Raw genomic sequence first — 18614 nt, forward strand, 5'->3', positions numbered from 1 at the left:
AGCAATTGGTACCAGAGGTGTTAATGGAAGGGGATTCCCCTTCCAAACAGTAAATAATCCAATCTGTCTCCTCCTCCAGTCTCCCATACACTAAGAAGAATTGCCAATAAAGGTAAGTGTTATGCTGTTAATGTTTCATTCATCATGTCCCATTGTATTGTTTATGTACTACATCTATATTTCATGTAAAAATTTTTTTTGTTTTAATACTTCTGGGTATCAGGAACGGATTAATTGCATTTACATTATTTCTTATGGGGAAAATTGATTCGAAAATCGTCTATTTCGATAATAGTCCCACTTCCAGGAACGGATTATGGACGATTATTGAGGGACCACTGTATTTTATACAGCTGAAGTACAACATTATTTGTTGAACATAAAAATGGCATACATAATGTATGTGCCAAAATAGAATGCTAAACTAATCTACCCCAATGAAAACAGATCAACCATATTAAACTTTTTGGGTTATCCTAGATTAGATCATCACTTACCACCATTACATTCCTTCAGTAATATTGTGCTTAATGCAGTCATTGTACAAAAATAAGTAATATCTGTAAAATATATCTTGAATAAGCAATCACTAAACACTCATAACATATTGGTTGTACGTATTCTTGAAAATCTGCTACTTGTGAAAAATTGTGTTAAGTGAAGAGTTCTTAAGAAAAGAAAAGTTCCAGATGTGTATGTACTTTAAAATTATGATAATAATAATAGTGAAGCTATTGATGCCTCATCTAGTTTGTGGCCAGATACAGGTGGTGCTCATCCTAATGAATCAAGTGGCACACATCATTCACAGTGCTATGGATATGTAGCATAATATGTACAGTAGATAAAAGATAAAGAATCTAACACAAAGTGGAAGTTGTCATAGTTGCTCTTTGCTGATGACACTGTGCTTTTGGGAGATTCTGAAGAGAAGTTGCAGAGGTTGGTGGATGAGTTTGGTAGGGTATGTAAAAGAAGAAAATTAAAAGTGAATATAGGAAAGAGTAAGGTGATGAGGATAACAAAAAAATTAGGTGATGAAAGACTGGATAGCAGATTATGGGAGAGAGTATGGAGGAGGTGAATTGTCAGCAGATGAGTCTATGAAGGATGAGTTGAATCGTAGAATTGATGAGGGGGAAAAAGGTGAGTGGTGCACTTAGGAGTCTGTAGAGACAAAGAACATTGTCCATGGAAGCAAAGAGGGGAATGTATGAGAGTACAGCGGAACCTTGGTTTTCATCTTTAATTCGTTCCAGAGAGTCTGACGAAAACCGAATTCAACAAAAACTGAAGCAATATTTCCCATTAGAAATAATGTAAATCCAATTAATCCGTTCCAGACACCCAAAAATGTTAACAAAAAATACATTTTATAGAGAATAACTTTAGTGTTACATACAGAAAACAATGAGAAATAAATATAAAGCACTAATGAAATGGATAAATGAACATTTAAATCACTCTTACCTTTATTGAAGAATCTTGTTGGCGTATGGAAGATGGTGAGGAGGGGAGAGGGAGGAGAGTTTATTGTTTGGAAGGGGAATCCCCTTCCATAAGGATTTCATGTATCAAGTCCCTATCCGGGGTTACTTCCCTTTGTCTTTTACTGGCACTAGGACCAGCTTGAGAGTCACTGTACCCCTATCGCACAAAAAATCTGTCCAGAGAGGTATGTTTCTGGCGTCTCTTTAAGATCCGCTTAAAATGGGACATGGCATTGTCATTGAACATGTTGCAGATACAGCTTGCAACAGCTTTGTTAGGGTAATATTTCTCCACAAAGCTTTGCACCTCACTCCACTTTGCACAAATGTCCTTAATCGCTGAAGAAGACACATTCTCCCCTCTCTCTTCCTCCTCCTCCTCCTCTGAAGCAATTTCCTCGGCTGCGATCTGTTGCTGTTCCAGTTGAAGGTGTTGCAGCTCTTCAGTGGTTAGCTCTTCCCTGTGATCATCCACCAACTCTTCCACATCCTGGCCACTCACATCCAACCCCATGGACTTCCCCAAAGCCAAAATAGATTCCACAAGAGGTGTAAGATTGTCAGGGTCAGCCTCAAACCCTTCAAAATCCTTCTCTTGGCCACATTCTGGCCACAATTTCTCGCCTTCTTTATCAGAGGGCTGGCACTCGGAACGTTCTTTGGCCCCATGGTGGCTTATTTAGCAGTCACACTCAATAAACAAGCAATGGATTATAACGAAATATTTTATATGAATGCACAGGGTAATGTTCACTCGACAAGAAACAAAGCCAGACAGACTCAGAATGCGTGCGTGGGATGCTTTGTCTGGGCGCAGGCAGATGGACATGTTCAATACAGCAGACGAAAACCAAGTTGATGAACGAAAACTGGAACAATATTTTGACGAAAAAAAAAAAGTCGTTGAAAACTTAATTTGACGAAAACCAGGACAAACGAAAACTGAGGCTCCACTGTGTAGTTATACCAACACTCTTATATGGGTGTGAAGCATGGGTGGTGAATGTTGCAACAAGGAGAAGGTTGGAGGCAGTGGAGATGTCATGTCTGAGGGCAATGTGTGGTGTGAATGTAATGCAGAGAATTTGTAGTTTGGAAATTAGGAGGAGGTGCGGGATTACCAAAACTATTATCCAGAGGGCTAAGGAGGGGTTGTTGAGGTGGTTTGGACATGTAGAGAGGCTGGAAGGAAATAGAATGACTTCGAAAGTGAATAAATCTATAGTGGAGGGAAGGCGGGGTAGGGGTCGGCCCAGAAAAGGTTATGAGGAGGGGGTAAAGGAGGTTTTGTGTGCGAGGGGCTTGGACTTCCAGCAAGCATGTGTGAGCGCATTTGATAGGAGTGAATGGAGACAAATGGTTTTTAGGACTTGACGTGCTGTTGGAGTGTGAGCAAGGTAACACCTATGAAGGATTCAGGGAAGTACAGTGTCTGCACTCTGAAGGAGGGGTGTTAAAGTTGCAGTTTTATAACTAGTGTAAACATGACTCTGGCAAGACAGTGATGGAGTGAATGATGATGAAAGTTTTTCTTTTTCAGGCCACCCTGCCTTGGTGGGAAATGGCTGATGTGTTAATAAAATAATAAAATTAAATACAGTGGACCCCCGGTATTCGATATTAATCCGTTCCTGAGAGCTCATCGAATACCGATAATATCGAAAACTGAATCAATTTTCCTCATAAGAAATAATGGAAATCAAATTAATCCGTGCAAGACACCCAAAAGTATGAAAAAAAAAAATTTACTACATGGAATATTAAGTTTAATGCAATAGAATAATAACAATAAAATAATTGACACTTACCTTGAATGAAGATCTGGTGATGATTGATGGGATGGGAGGAGGGGAGAGGTGTTAGTGTTTAGAAGGGGAATCCCCTTCCATTAGGACTTGAGGTAGCAAGTCCTTTTCTGGGGTTACTTCCCTTCTTCTTTTAATGCCACTAGGACCAGCTTCAGAGTCACTGGATTTCTGTCGCACAACATATCTGCCCATAGTGGCCTGTACCTCCCGTTCCTTTATGACATCCCTAAAGTGTTTCACAACATTGTTAGTGTAATAGTCACCAGCACGGCTTGCAATAGCTGTGTTAGGGTGATTGTCATCAAAAAAGGTTTGCACTTTAAGCCACATTGCACACATTTCCTTAATCTTTGAAGTAGGCAACTTCTTCAATTTCTCTATCCCCTCCTCCGAAGCAGTTTCCTCAGGTCTGCCCTCTTGCTGTTCAAGATGATCTATCAGCTCATCAGTGGTTAGTTCTTCACTGTCCTCCTCCACCAACTCTTCCACATCCTCCCCACTAACCTCCAACCCCAAGGACTTCCCCAATGCCACAATGGATTCCTCAACTGGCATAGGATTCTCAGGGTTAGCCTCAAATCCTTCAAAATCCCTTTTGTCTACACATTCTGGCCACAGTTTTTTCCAAGCAGAGTTCAAGGTCCTCTTAGTCAATCCCTCCCAAGCCTTACCTATAAGGTTTATACAATTGAGGATATTAAAGTGATCCTTCCAAAACTCTTTTAGAGTCAGTTGAGTTTCTGTGGTCACTTCAAAGCACTTTTGAAACATAGCTTTTGTGTACAGTTTCTTGAAGTTGGAAATGACCTGCTGGTCCATGGGCTGCAGGAGAGGAGTGGTATTAGGAGGCAAAAATTTACCTTAATGAAGCTCATGTCCCCAGAAAGTCGCTCTGACAAGTCTGTAGGATGACCAGGGGCATTGTCTAATAGCAGGAGGCACTTAAGGTCTAATTTCTTTTCAGTTAGGTAATTTTTCACAGTGGGGGCAAATGCATGGTGTAACCAGTCATAGAAAAAGTCCCTAGTGACCCATGCCTTACTGTTTGCCCTCCACAGCACACACAAATTAGCCTTGAGGACATTGTTTTTCCTGAACACTCTGGGAGTTTCAGATTGATACACCAATAAAGGCTTCACTTTGCAATCACCACTAGCATTGGCACACATCAACAGAGTAAGCCTGTCTTTCATAGGCTTATGTCCTGGGAGTGCCTTTTCCTCCTGAGTAATGTAGGTCCTGCTTGGCATTTTCTTCCAGAACAGGCCTGTTTCGTCACAATTAAACACTTGTTCAGGTTTCAGTCCTTCACTGTCTATGTAATCCTTGAATTCCTTCACATATTTTTCAGCTGCTTTTTGGTCCGAACTGGCAGCCTCACCATGCCTATTCACACTATGTATGCCACTATGATTCTTAAATCTTTCAAACCAACCTTTGCTGACCTTAAATTCACTCACATCACCATTATTTGCAGGCAATTTCTTTACCAAATCGTCATGCAACTGCCTAGCCTTTTCACAAATGATCGCTTGAGAGATGCTATCTCCTGCTATCTGTTTTTCATTTATCCACACCAATAACAATCTCTCAGCATTTTCTAACACTTGCGGTCGCTGTTTCGTAATCACAGTTGTACCTTTTGCAAGAACAGCTTCCTTGATTGCCTTTTTCCTGGTCACTATAGTAGAGATACTCTTCCCTCCGCAAGGAGGGAAGAGTATATGGAGAAAAAGAGAGAGGTTAAGAGAGTGGTGAAGCAATGTAAAAAGAGAGCAAATGAGAGAGTGGGTGAGATGTTATCAACAAATTTTGTTGAAAATAAGAAAAAGTTTTGGAGTGAGTTTAACAAGTTAAGAAAGCCTAGAGAACAAATGGATTTGTCAGTTAAAAATAGGAGAGGAGAGTTATTAAATGGAGAGTTAGAGGTATTGGGAAGATGGAGGGAATATTTTGAGGAATTGTTAAATGTTGATGAAGATAGGGAAGCTGTGATTTCGTGTATAGGGCAAGGAGGAATAACATCTTGTAGGAGTGAGGAAGAGCCAGTTGTGAGTGTGGGGGAAGTTCGTGAGGCAGTAGGTAAAATGAAAGGGGGTAAGGCAGCCGGGATTGATGGGATAAAGATAGAAATGTTAAAAGCAGGTGGGGATATAGTTTTGGAGTGGTTGGTGCAATTATTTAATAAATGTATGGAAGAGGGTAAGGTACCTAGGGATTGGCAGAGAGCATGCATAGTTCCTTTGTATAAAGGCAAAGGGGATAAAAGAGAGTGCAAAAATTATAGGGGGATAAGTCTGTTGAGTATACCTGGTAAAGTGTATGGTAGAGTTATAATTGAAAGAATTAAGAGTAAGACGGAGAATAGGATAGCAGATGAACAAGGAGGCTTTAGGAAAGGTAGGGGGTGTGTGGACCAGGTGTTTACATTGAAACATATAAGTGAACAGTATTTAGATAAGGCTAAAGAGGTCTTTGTGGCATTTATGGATTTGGAAAAGGCATATGACAGGGTGGATAGGGGGGCAATGTGGCAGATGTTGCAAGTGTATGGTGTAGGAGGTAGGTTACTGAAAGCAGTGAAGAGTTTTTACGAGGATAGTGAGGCTCAAGTTAGAGTATGTAGGAAAGAGGGAAATTTTTTCCCAGTAAAAGTAGGCCTTAGACAGGGATGTGTGATGTCACCGTGGTTGTTTAATATATTTATAGATGGGGTTGTAAGAGAAGTAAATGCGAGGGTCTTGGCAAGAGGCGTGGAGTTAAAAGATAAAGAATCACACACAAAGTGGGAGTTGTCACAGCTGCTCTTTGCTGATGACACTGTGCTCTTGGGAGATTCTGAAGAGAAGTTGCAGAGATTGGTGGATGAATTTGGTAGGGTGTGCAAAAGAAGAAAATTAAAGGTGAATACAGGAAAGAGTAAGGTTATGAGGATAACAAAAAGATTAGGTGATGAAAGATTGAATATCAGATTTGAGGGAGAGAGTATGGAGGAGGTGAACGTATTCAGATATTTGGGAGTGGACGTGTCAGCGGATGGGTCTATGAAAGATGAGGTGAATCATAGAATTGATGAGGGAAAAAGAGTGAGTGGTGCACTTAGGAGTCTGTGGAGACAAAGAACTTTGTCCTTGGAGGCAAAGAGGGGAATGTATGAGAGTATAGTTTTACCAACGCTCTTATATGGGTGTGAAGCGTGGGTGATGAATGTTGCAGCAAGGAGAAGGCTGGAGGCAGTGGAGATGTCATGTCTGAGGGCAATGTGTGGTGTGAATATAATGCAGAGAATTCGTAGTTTGGAAGTTAGGAGGAGGTGTGGGATTACCAAAACTGTTGTCCAGAGGGCTGAGGAAGGGTTGTTGAGGTGGTTCGGACATGTAGAGAGAATGGAGCGAAACAGAATGACTTCAAGAGTGTATCAGTCTGTAGTGGAAGGAAGGCAGGGTAGGGGTCGGCCTAGGAAAGGTTGGAGGGAGGGGGTAAAGGAGGTTTTGTGTGCGAGGGACTTGGACTTCCAGCAGGCATGCGTGAGTGTGTTTGATAGGAGTGAATGGAGACAAATGGTTTTTAATACTTGACGTGCTGTTGGAGTGTGAGCAAAGTAACATTTATGAAGGGATTCAGGGAAACCGGCAGGCCGGACTTGAGTCCTGGAGATTGGAAGTACAGTGCCTGCACTCTGAAGGAGGGGTGTTAATGTTGCAGTTTAAAAACTGTAGTGTAGAGCACCCTTCTGGCAAGACAGTGATGGAGTGAATGATGGTGAAAGTTTTTCTTTTTCGGGCCACCCTGCCTTGGTGGGAATCGGCCAGTGTGATAATAATAAAAAAAAAATATAGTAGAGATGGTTGATTGGGGTTTATTATACAACCTAACCAGCTCCGACACACGCACTCCACTTTCGTACTTTGCAATTATCTCTTTCTTCATTTCATAAGTGATTAGCGACTTTTTTCTTGAAGGGTTGGCACTAGAAGCTTTCTTGGGGCCCATGGTGACTTATTTTGCAGAAACAAGCACCAAACACATTGATAATATGGATAATATGGAATGTACCGAATGTATCCTTAGATGCGCGCACACTGGCTGGCTTGTAAACACTGGCACACAAGGGGCAGTTCAGGCCACACGTGGACACGTCTCGTACGAATCATATCGAATACTGGGTTTTCAATCGAATACCGAGGAAAATTTTTTGCGATATAATGTATCGAATACCGGATTTGTCGAATACCGATGCCATCGAATACCGGGGGTCCACTGTAGAGCATCATTCTGTACAGCTCATTCTAGCTCAATACATAGTCAGTACCAAATTCACTATATTAGACCATAGTGCAATTACTAGTGAGAGATTGGTGCTATTTTTAATTTGTATTTTCATATTATTAGATTAAACCTAGTTGTACTATAGCTCATTCTAGCTCAATACATAGTCAATACTAAATTCACTATATTAGACCATAGTGCAATTACTAGTGAGAGACTGGTGCTATTTTTAATTTGTATTTTTATATTATTAGATTAAACCTAGTTGTACTAGAGTTCATTCTAGCTCAAAACATAGACTCCACAAAAGTCATTATATTAAACCTTAGTGCAATTCAAGTGAGAGTCTTGTTCTATTTTTAATTTGTATTTTTATATTACTAGTTTATACCTGATTGTACTTTAGTTCATTCCAGCACAACACATAGACAACATCAACTTCATTATGTGTAGCAGTGACTATACTCTATATGACCAAAATACTCTAGCTATATACTTGTCCAAACTTCCCACCACTACAGATATCAGTACAAGAACTCAACACACAACTCAGGATATAAATAACCATAATTTAAACCTAGAAGATGATTGATCATGTTGACCCTGATCTAAACCTCCATAATCTGACACCCAATCAAAACCTATTGGAAAGTAACTGCCTTTATTACACAGCATCACAAGCCAGCACTATCCTAAACAATGCTAAAAGTCTATCAGTATTTAACTACAACATCAGGTCCTTAAGCAAACACTATGATGACCTCCTGGCACTCCTCGAATCACTAAAGACACCCTTCTCCTGCATTATTCTTACTGAGACCTGGCTTAAGCAGGACACAATAGATATCTACCCTCTACCAGGATACACAGCAATTCACAACTGCAGACCAAACCAAGTTGGGGTGGTATTGCAATCTATTACTCTAACCAATTATCTTGTATTAGCACCACATGCTTTAATGATGAATATGGGGAATACATTTTTGCTAATTTTACTGTAAAAAACCTTAAGACACCTATAACAATCGGTGCCATTTACCGGATACCTCACACAAACATCCCAAATTTCAGTGAGAAATTAAAGTCACTAATAACAAACAGACAAATGAATAAGCACCACCTTCTCTTAGCTGGAGACTTCAACATCAACCTTGGCATACTAGATGATCAGCCTGTAACTGATTTCATCAACAATATGGACAACACACTTCTCACACCAACAATAACTAAACCAACCAGGCTCACTGAGACAAGTGCAACCATAATGGACCACATATGGACCAATATACTAGCCCCCCTTAAATCAGGGATAATCACAGATAGCACTACAGACCACTACCCTACCTTCCTCCTGATAAACATTAGTAAACCACCACTTGAATACAACAAAGTCTCATTTAAACTCCATGATGAGGCCTCAATAAAGAAGTTCACAGCTGACCTAGAGACTGTTGACTGGCCTACAGAATTCTCCAAGGCCAATGGTATTGATGACTGGACAGACATTTTTCTTAACAAATTACTTAGACTATATAACAAACATTGTCCTATGAAAACGAAACAGATCACAAACAAACGGCTTGGTTGCCCATGGCTAACCAGCACCATTCTGAAATCCATTGACAAGAAACACCAATATGAAAAGCAATGTAGACAGGGCTTAATACACAAAGATATTCTTAAACACTATTCATCAGTTCTCACCAAAGTAATAAAAAAAGCCAAACAACTATACTACTCCAGTAGATTCACAGACACTAGAGGAGATATAAAAAAGACCTGGAAAACACTCTCTCAGATTCTAGGGACCCATAAACTGAAAAAAAACGAATATTGTCCTAACTAAACCTAATGAAACACCACTACATCCCACTGACACAGCTAACAAGATAAACGACTTCTTCTCAACCATAGGATCTAATCTCGCCAATAAAATCCCACATACCAATGCCCATGCCGGGGACTACCTAGATGGAAATTTCCCAAATTCCTTCTATCTTGCACCAACTGAGCCCACGGAAGTCACCGAGATTATAAAGTCACTTAAAAATAACTCAGGGAATCTGTCTCATGTCCCACCATTACTGTACAAGCGAGCGGCCCATGTCCTTTCGCATGCTATTTCATTACTTTTTAACAAGTCACTAGAAACTAGCACCTTCCCGAAACTACTCAAGATGGCAAGGGTTACACCAATACATAAAGGTGGTGACCCTTCAAACTTAAACAACTATAGGCCAATATCAAACTTACCATTGCTATCCAAAATCTTTGAGAAACTCATACACAGGAGACTATATTCATTTATAACGACACAAAACATACTCAACCCCTGCCAATTTGGATTCAGGAAAAATAAAAGCACTAATGATGCAATCATAAAAATGCTAGATCTGCTTTACACAGCATTGGAAAATAAGGAATATCCACTAGGAATTTTTATTGACCTAAGAAAAGCTTTTGACACAGTAGACCACGACATCCTACTCCACAAACTTGACCATTACGGTATAAGAGGCCATGCGCTTGCTTATTTAAAATCTTACATTACTAATAGGTATCAGTATGTCACCATTAAAGACACAGCATCAACAACATGGCCACTTGATACTGGAGTTCCGCAGGGAAGTGTCCTTGGTCCCCTGCTCTTTCTCATATACATCAATGATCTTCCAAACGTATCCCAACACCTGAAACCCATTCTCTTTGCTGACGACACTACTTATGTCATCTCTCACCCTAATCTTGCCACCCTCAACACCATTGTTAACGAGGAGCTGATCAAAATATCGACTTGGATGACAGCCAATAAACTTACGCTTAACACTGACAAAACCTACTATATTATGTTTGGTAGCAGAGCAGGAGATGCACAAATTAACATTAAGATCGACAACACTCTAATTACCAGACATAATGAGGGCAAATTCCTAGGCCTATACCTTGACAACAACCTGAATTTCAGCACCCATATCCAACATATAACCAAAAAAGTATCCAAAACGATACTACGTGCCGCAAAATGCCCTTCTCACACTATACCACTCACTTATTTATCCATACCTCACCTATGCTATTTGTGCTTGGGGATCAACTGCAGCAACACACCTAAAGCCAATAATAACCCAACAAAAAGCTGCAGTAAGAATAATCACTAAATCCCATCCCTGGCAACATCCCCCCCACTCTTCATAGATCTAAACTTACTCCCTGTTCAGTACATCCACACTTACTACTGTGCAATCTACATCTACAGGACCTTAAACTCCAATATCAACCTTCACCTAAAACGCTTTCTTGATAGTTGTGACAGAACCCACAGGCATAACACCAGACACAAACATCTCTACGACATTCCCCGTGTCCGACTAAACCTTTACAAAAATTCAATGTATGTCAAAGGCCCTAAAATCTGGAACACCCTACCTGAGAACTCTAGAACTGCAGACACATTCATCACCTTCAAAACTACCATTAGAAAACATCTTATCTCCCTGATACACCCCGTCAACTAACTACACGAATACCACCTGGTGGTTCATACTTACACTCACTCACCCATTTGACCATAAACAGAAATATTAATCTCAATCTTAAAATAATGAATCCTGTGATATTCCAGTACTGAAACTATGTACTGTGCCAAAACAAAAGCATTCACATTGCTAAACTCACAAACTAGTATTTAGTCACTTAGCCATAATACCAACTTACCTCATAATTTGTAATATTTTAAAATTAAGATTTAAACTAAGTCTGCCCGAAATGCCTAGCCATGCTAGGTGTTCTAGTGGTACACTCTGTAATCATTATTTTACTACATGTAAACCACACAATAACCAAATTCTATAAATTCAGCATTGTAATCCTTATAGAGAATAAACTTTGAATTGAATTGAATTGAATTGAATTGAATTGTATAGTTTTGATATTCAGTACAGTTAATCCCAGAATTCATGTCCTTTGATTATCCAGAAATTTTTACTGAAGGGTTTCCTGCAAATAACTTTAGTTACTTGTTGTTTTCCTAGTGTCCACTGTTTTTGGTTTGCACATTACCCCTAAATTAAAAATCCACCACAGGATTTTATTAAAAAAGATGGATATCATCCCATTTCCTTATGTCTCTTTCTCTCTGGATAATTTTTATTTTTTTTAATGAATGTCAGTAAATAAAGAGATATGCCTTTTGAAATACAGTGAATCCAAAACTAATTGTATTCACAGATTATCAACTTACAGGGATTCTAGGGGGCCTAACTCATTAAAATTTGGGGTTCAACTATACATATATGTATTTTTAAATATATTGGTACTGTATAATACTAAAACAGTGGACCCCCGACATTCGATGGCATCGACATTCGATAAATCCGACATTTGATGCATTTTAACGCAAAAATTTCGCCTCAACATTCGATCGAAAACCTGCTATTCGATACGATTCGTACTAGACGTGTCCATGTGTGGCCTGAACTGCCCAGTGTGTGCCAGTGTTTACAAGCCAGCCAGTGTGCGCGCATCTAAGGATACATTCGGTACATTCCATATTATCCATATTATCACTGTTTTTGGTGCTTGTTTCTGCAAAATAAGTAACCATGGGCCCCAAGAAAGCTTCCAGTGCCAACCCTTCGAGAAAAAAGGTGCTAATGACTATTGAAATGAAGAAAGTGATAATTGCAAAGTACGAAAGTGGAGTGCGTGTGTTGGAGCTGGTCAGGTTGTATAGTAAACCCCAATCAACCATCTCTACTATAGTGAGCAGGAAAACACTAACACCATCCACACTCTCCCCTCCTCCCATCCTATCAACCATCTCCAGATCTTCATTAAAGGTAAGTGTCAATTATTCTATTCTTTTTAATCTATTGTTATTGTTGTTATTGTAATTATTCTATTGCATTAAACTTAATATTTCATGTGGTAAAATTTTTTTTTTCATACTTTTGGGTGTCTTGCACGGATTAATTTGATTTCCATTATTTCTTATGGGGAAAATTAATTCGACTTTCGATATTTTCGACATTCGATGAGCTCTCAGGAACGGATTAATATCGAATGTCGGGGGTCCACTGTATGTACAGGACTGGAACAGTAATTGTTTGATTTGCATTTTGTGATATATAAACAAATGTAGTCCAACAAAAATTTTGCACTGTATATGCCAGGTATTGATTGAACAGTTTGGTGGAGTGGGATTCATAAAGTTTTTTTTTTTTTTCAAACAGGTAATATACAATGGTGAAAATGGGAGCAAACATTTTCCAAAATGTGAGCAGGCAATGTAGAAATCTTGGAGTTTTGTATCCCCATCAACTAAAACATTGTCATACAGGAACAGTACCAGCAGAGTATCTGAAGGGCACATGGTACCCTCCTCATCAGTACCATTACCATGGCCAGGAAGAAGGTAAGCTGAAAACTCTGTTGTTATATTTATTAGCAAAATGAACATTATAACGTTTAAATGAAGGACTTATAATAGCAATCCTTGTAAGAACGGGATTTTTCCATTTTATAAAATTAGTTGAATTCTTGTAGAGAAGTGTTTCTCAGCCGAACTTGGCAGATGACCCACCTGTTCTTTCAGGTAACACAAATAATGGATAATACGCTCTCAACCCCCACCTCTCACTGCTTGTTTATTGTTACTAGTATAATCATGGAAAGTGCTAAACATGTATATTGTTGATTGTGCCTCCCATTTCCCAGGTGTTGCATGATCCCTACATGTTTAGCACTTTCCATGATTATATTTTTTTTTTTTTTTTTTTTTTTATTATCACACCGGCCGATTCCCACCAAGGCAGGGTGGCCCGAAAAAGAAAAACTTTCACCATCATTCACTCCATCACTGTCTTGCCAGAAGGGTGCTTTACACTACAGTTTTTAAACTGCAACATTAACACCCCTCCTTCAGAGTGCAGGCACTGTACTTCCCAGTCCTGGAGATGGGAAGTACAGTGCCTGCACTCTGAAGGAGGGGTGTTAATGTTGCAGTTTAAAAACTGTAGTGTAAAGCACCCTTCTGGCAAGACAGTGATGGAGTGAATGATGGTGAAAGTTTTTCTTTTTCGGGCCACCCTGCCTTGGTGGGAATCGGCCGGTGTGATAATAAAAAAAAAAAAATATAATCATGGAAAGTGCTAAACATGTAGGGATCATGCAACACCTGGGAAATGGGAGGCACAATCAAGTTTGATTCAAGGAAGGGAAGAGTAGCTCAAGTTCCTTGGATCATGAGCATTATTCTTGAAGGGCCCCACTATGAGAAATGCTGTTGTAGGGTTACAAGAATCATAGTACCTTGTGTGTGTGTGTGTGTGTACTCGCCTAATTGTGCTTGCAGGGGTTGAGCCTCAGCTCCTGGCCCCACCTCTTCACTGGTCGCTACTAGATCTTCTCTCTCCCTGCTCGATGTGTGTGTGTGTGTGTGTGTGTGTGTGTGTGTGTACTCACCTGATTGTGGTTGCAGGGGTCGAGACTCAGCTTCTGGTCCCACCTCTTCACTGTCCGCTACTGCGTCCTCCCTCTCCCTGCTCCATGAGCTTTATCATAACTCGTCTTAAAACTATGTATGGTTCCTGCCTCCACTAAATCACTTGCCAGACTATTCCACTTCCTAATAGCTCTGTGGCTCAAGGAATACTTCCTAACATCCCTTTGGCTCATCTGAGTCTTCAACTTCCAATTGTGACCCCTTGTTTCTGTGTCCCATGTTAGGTAAGACACATATGCAACAGTTAGGTATCTTTATTATGAAACGTTTCGCCTACACAGTAGGCTTCTTCAGTCAAGTACAGAAAAGTTGATAGAAGCAGAAGATACTTGAAGACGATGTAATCAGTCCATCACCCTTAAAGTTTTGAGGTGGTCAGTCCCTCAGTCTGGAGAAGAGCATTGTTCCATAGTATGAAACAATATTGTTTCATATTGTTTCATACTATGGAACAATGCTCTTCTCCAGACTGAGGGACTGACCACCTCAAAACTTTAAGGGTGATGGACTGATTACATCGTCTTCAAGTATCTTCTGCTTCTATCAACTTTTCTGTACTTGACTGAAGAAGCCTACTGTGTAGGCGAAACGTTTCATAATAAAGATACCTAACTGTTGCATATGTGTCTTACCTAACAACCTGTCGGTATTTTATACCATTTTAATGTTCATTCTGTGTCCCATCTCTGGAACATCCTGTCTCTGTCCACCTTATCTATTCCATGCAGTATTTTGTATATTGTTATCATGTCACCCCTGACTCTCCTGTCCTCCAGTGTCGTCAAACCAATTTCCCTTAACCTTTCTTCATAGGACATTCCCCTTAGCTCTGGAACCAGCCTTGTTGCAAACCTTTTCACTTCCTCTAATTTCTTGACATACTTGACCAGGTGTGGGTTTCAAACAGGTGCTGCGTACTCCAGTATGGGCCTGACGTACACAGTGTATAGAGTCTTGAACAATTCCTTACTGATGTATCAGAACGCTTTTCTCAGGTTTGCCAGGCGCCCACATGCTGCAGCAGTTATTTGGTTAATGTGGGCTTCCAGCAACGTGCTCAGTGTTATACTCACCTTCAGATCTTTCTCCTTGAGTGAGGTTTGCAGTCTTTGGCCACCTAGCCTATACTCTGCCTGCGATCTTCTTTGCCCTTCCCCGATCTTCCTGACTTTGCATTTGGCAGGGTTAAATTCGAGGAGCCAGTTACTGGACCACACCTCCAGCTTGTGCAGGTCTCTTTGTAGACCAGTGTGCTCACCTAGTTGTGGTTGCAGGGGTTGAGTCATAGCTCCATGAATCCATGCTGCCTGTCATTTATAATCTTGTTACGTTCCAGGTGTTCCACCACTCTCCATGACTTTGCATACTATACACGTCAGTGACACTGGTCTTTAGTTTAGTGCCTCGTTTCTGTATCCTTTCTTAAAGATGGGGATTACATTTGCTGTCTTCCATACCTCAGGTAGTAGCCCAGTTTCAAGGGATGTGTTGAAAATTGTGGTTAGTGGCACACACAGTGTCTGCTCCCTCTCTAAAGACCCATGGAGAGATGTTGTCAGGTCCCACCGCCTTTGAGGTGTCAAGTTCACATAGCAGCTCCTTCACCTCCTTGGTTCTGTGTATTTCATCCAACACTTGTTGGTATATCCCTTGTTGGTGTACCCCTCTGTTTTGTCTTCCCATTGTCCTTTCTGTCCCCACTGTAAATATTTTCTTAAATCTTGTGTTGAGCTCCTCACACACTTCTTGGTCCTTTCTTGTTAGCTCCCCACCTTCTTTCCTCAGCCTGATTACCTGGTCCTTGACTGTTGTCTTCCTCCTAATGTGGCCATAAAACAGTTTCGGCTCAGACTTGACTTTTGATGCTATGTTGTTTTCGTACTGTTGCTGGGCCTTCCTCGTTATCTGTGCATACTCATTTCTGGCTCTTCAACTTATCTCTATTTTTCTGGGTCCTATGCCTTCTGTACTTTTTCCATTCTCTAGTGCACTTAGTTTTTGCCTCCCTACACCTTTGGGTAAACCAAGGGCTCATTCTGGTCTTCCCATTATTTTCCTCTGCCTCCTTGGATTTTGTTATGTAGTCCATCATTTCGTTTACTGACCGTCCTACCAATTCTCTTTCCCACTGAACCACCTGCAGGAAGTTCCTCATGCCTGTGTAGTCTCCCCTTTTATAGTTTGGCTTGTCCCTTTCTACTCCTTACATTCTCCACTTGTAACTCTATGTATTCAAGGCACAGAACAACATGATCACTAGCTCCAAGGGGCCTTTCATATGTGATGGCCTCAATGTCTGAGCTACTCAGGGTGAACACAAGGTCCAGTCTTGCTGGTTCATCTTCCCCTCTCTCTCTGGTAGTGTCCCTAACATGTTGGTGCATGAGGTTTTCCAGTACCACATCCATCATCTTGATTCTCCAAGTTTTGGGACCCCCATGTGGCTCCAGGATTTCACAGTCAATCTCCCTGTGATTGAAATCGCCCATAACCAATAACTTTGCTCTGCTCGAGTGAGCTCTTCTAGCCACCTCAGCTGGTGTGTCCACCATTGTTCTGTGGTGGGTTATACATCACTGCAATGAGTACCTTATGTCCCCCAGACTGAATTGTACCTACTATGTAATCCATTCCTTCCATTTCCTGAAATGCTCCTGTCATTCCTCAGGATCTGATATCCGGGTGGGAAGATTGTGTCTGTTATCATCCCAATAAGTTTTGTTTCTGTGACTGCTATGGTGTCTTCATGCCACTCCTCACATTTATTCGTTATTCCATCTTCATTCGTGTACCTAACCTTCAACTTCTTTTCTAAAACTGTGGTTCGGGGAGAATGGTAGGTTTGGGGAGCAGGAGCCCTGGCAGGGGCCTATAGGCCCTTCTTTGTTTCCTTCTTTATTTCCTTCTGGAGGAGGTTGTGTTTGCTCTTCCACCTGGGTCTGGGTTCTCCTGCTCCCCTCCATCCTTGCCTCCCATTCCTCCTTGTGTCGTTGCTCCCTCTCTTTCGATATCTTCCTTTCTTCTTGTGTTCTGTCTCTGTCAAGGTACACTCTCTGGTACTCTGGTTTGTCCCTTAGTCATGCTTTCTCCTGCAGGATCCAGTTTTGAGCTGATTCTGCCTTGAAAATCACTTTGACTGGTTGTGTTTTCCTCTCGCAAACCACCCAATTCTCCGAAAATTTGTCAACTGGGCCATATCATCCTCTCCTATTGCTTTCATGAGACTTTGTCGTCTTTTTTCTCCTCCTGTTTTCTTGCTTCAAGAGTTTCCCCTTCAACTTCCTGGAGCCCATAGACAAAACCTGACTTCTCCCTTTTGTCCTCCCACTGGACTTCCCTGAGCATCCTCTGAGATGCTTTAGATCCTTCCATTGGGGTGTTTCCTTCCTTTGGTCTCTTCCCTAGCTGATGTCCCTGTGCTCAGCTGTTCCTGGGCAGAGTTGTCTGTTAGAGCCTATGCTCATAGCTTAGCTCCTTCATTGTCTTTTGTCCCCTCAGTTGTTCTCGCTGTTCTCCCCGTCTTTTCCCGGGCCCCACACGGGTCTGATAGGGCCTTCACATACAGTGTAGCTCCTTTGCTTCCTACAGTCCCCTTGTCTGTGACTGTTGTATCAGTTCCTGATGTAGTGGCTATACTGTCCTTTGGTTCTTTAGGTCATTGCAGAATTTTAGTTCCTCTTCTAAGCTCTGTATCTTGGTTTCTGCTGCAATGGCTTTTTGTGTGTGTGTGTGCGCACATGTGTGCGTGTGTGTGTGCATGTGCACGTGCACATGCACATGTGCACGAGCGGGCTTACCTAATTGTGGTTACAGGGGTTGAGTCATAGCTCCTGGCCCCTTCACTGGTTGCTAGTAGGTCACTCACTCCCTGCTCTGTTAGCTTTATTATGCCTTTTCTTAAAGCTATGTATGGATCCTGCCTCCACCACCTCACTTTCCAGATTATTCCACTTCCTGACAACTCTGTGACTGAAGAAATACTGTACAATAGGGCCCCACTTATACGGTAGTTTAGGTTCCAGGCTACTGCCGGAAAGCAGACATCGCCAGAAAGCAAAACACCATTTTTTCCACTTATAAATGCATATAAATGCCAGATAACATTTAACTAAAGCACCTTAGAGCAAAAAAATCCATATTACAGTACATTCACTAATTACGTTAAAATATTTGTAGCCTTAATGTAGGGTGAGAGGTGAGTTTTATTTGTATGAAATCAGGTTTGAAATTGAAATTGAAATGTTTATTTCTCTGTTAAGATTACAGTGGGTGGTTTACATATTATAAAACAATAATTTGGGAAGTATGGTAGCCAGCCAGGGCAGCCCTCCCTGCCTCACCCCACCCACAGGTAATGTAAACAAACCAGGCGAATGTGCCTGGTTTTCATTCATACACGTTCATATTTTACCATAATACAAACACTTTACATTGTGTGCAGGTTGTTTCCACATTGATACAGTAGAGTAAATAAAGAGAAACTCTCCCATTCTCATGTAACACCATTTTTAGAAGAAATGATGCTCTGAGTGAAGGCATACGAAA

At 41.0% G+C, this 18614-nt stretch overlaps 1 protein-coding gene across 7 annotated transcripts in view; it reads left to right on the top strand.

Annotated features, from left to right (window-relative positions):
- LOC128684814 (pyruvate dehydrogenase phosphatase regulatory subunit, mitochondrial) overlaps positions 1-18614 on the top strand; it is a 170181-nt gene that overhangs the window by 11464 nt on the left and 140103 nt on the right. For all 7 annotated transcript variants that reach the window (XR_011394107.1, XM_070100929.1, XM_070100927.1 and 4 more), the window contains exon 2: positions 12799-12980. Coding sequence is in view for 6 of the 7 variants with exons in the window: in XM_070100929.1 (XP_069957030.1) it covers positions 12809-12980 (172 nt within the window). In the remaining variant the exon portion in view is untranslated. The remainder of the gene's footprint in view (positions 1-12798; positions 12981-18614) is intronic.

The sequence above is a fragment of the Cherax quadricarinatus genome, chromosome 5, assembly GCF_038502225.1.
Source record: "Cherax quadricarinatus isolate ZL_2023a chromosome 5, ASM3850222v1, whole genome shotgun sequence".
In the NCBI taxonomy this organism is placed as follows: Eukaryota; Metazoa; Arthropoda; class Malacostraca; order Decapoda; family Parastacidae; genus Cherax; species Cherax quadricarinatus.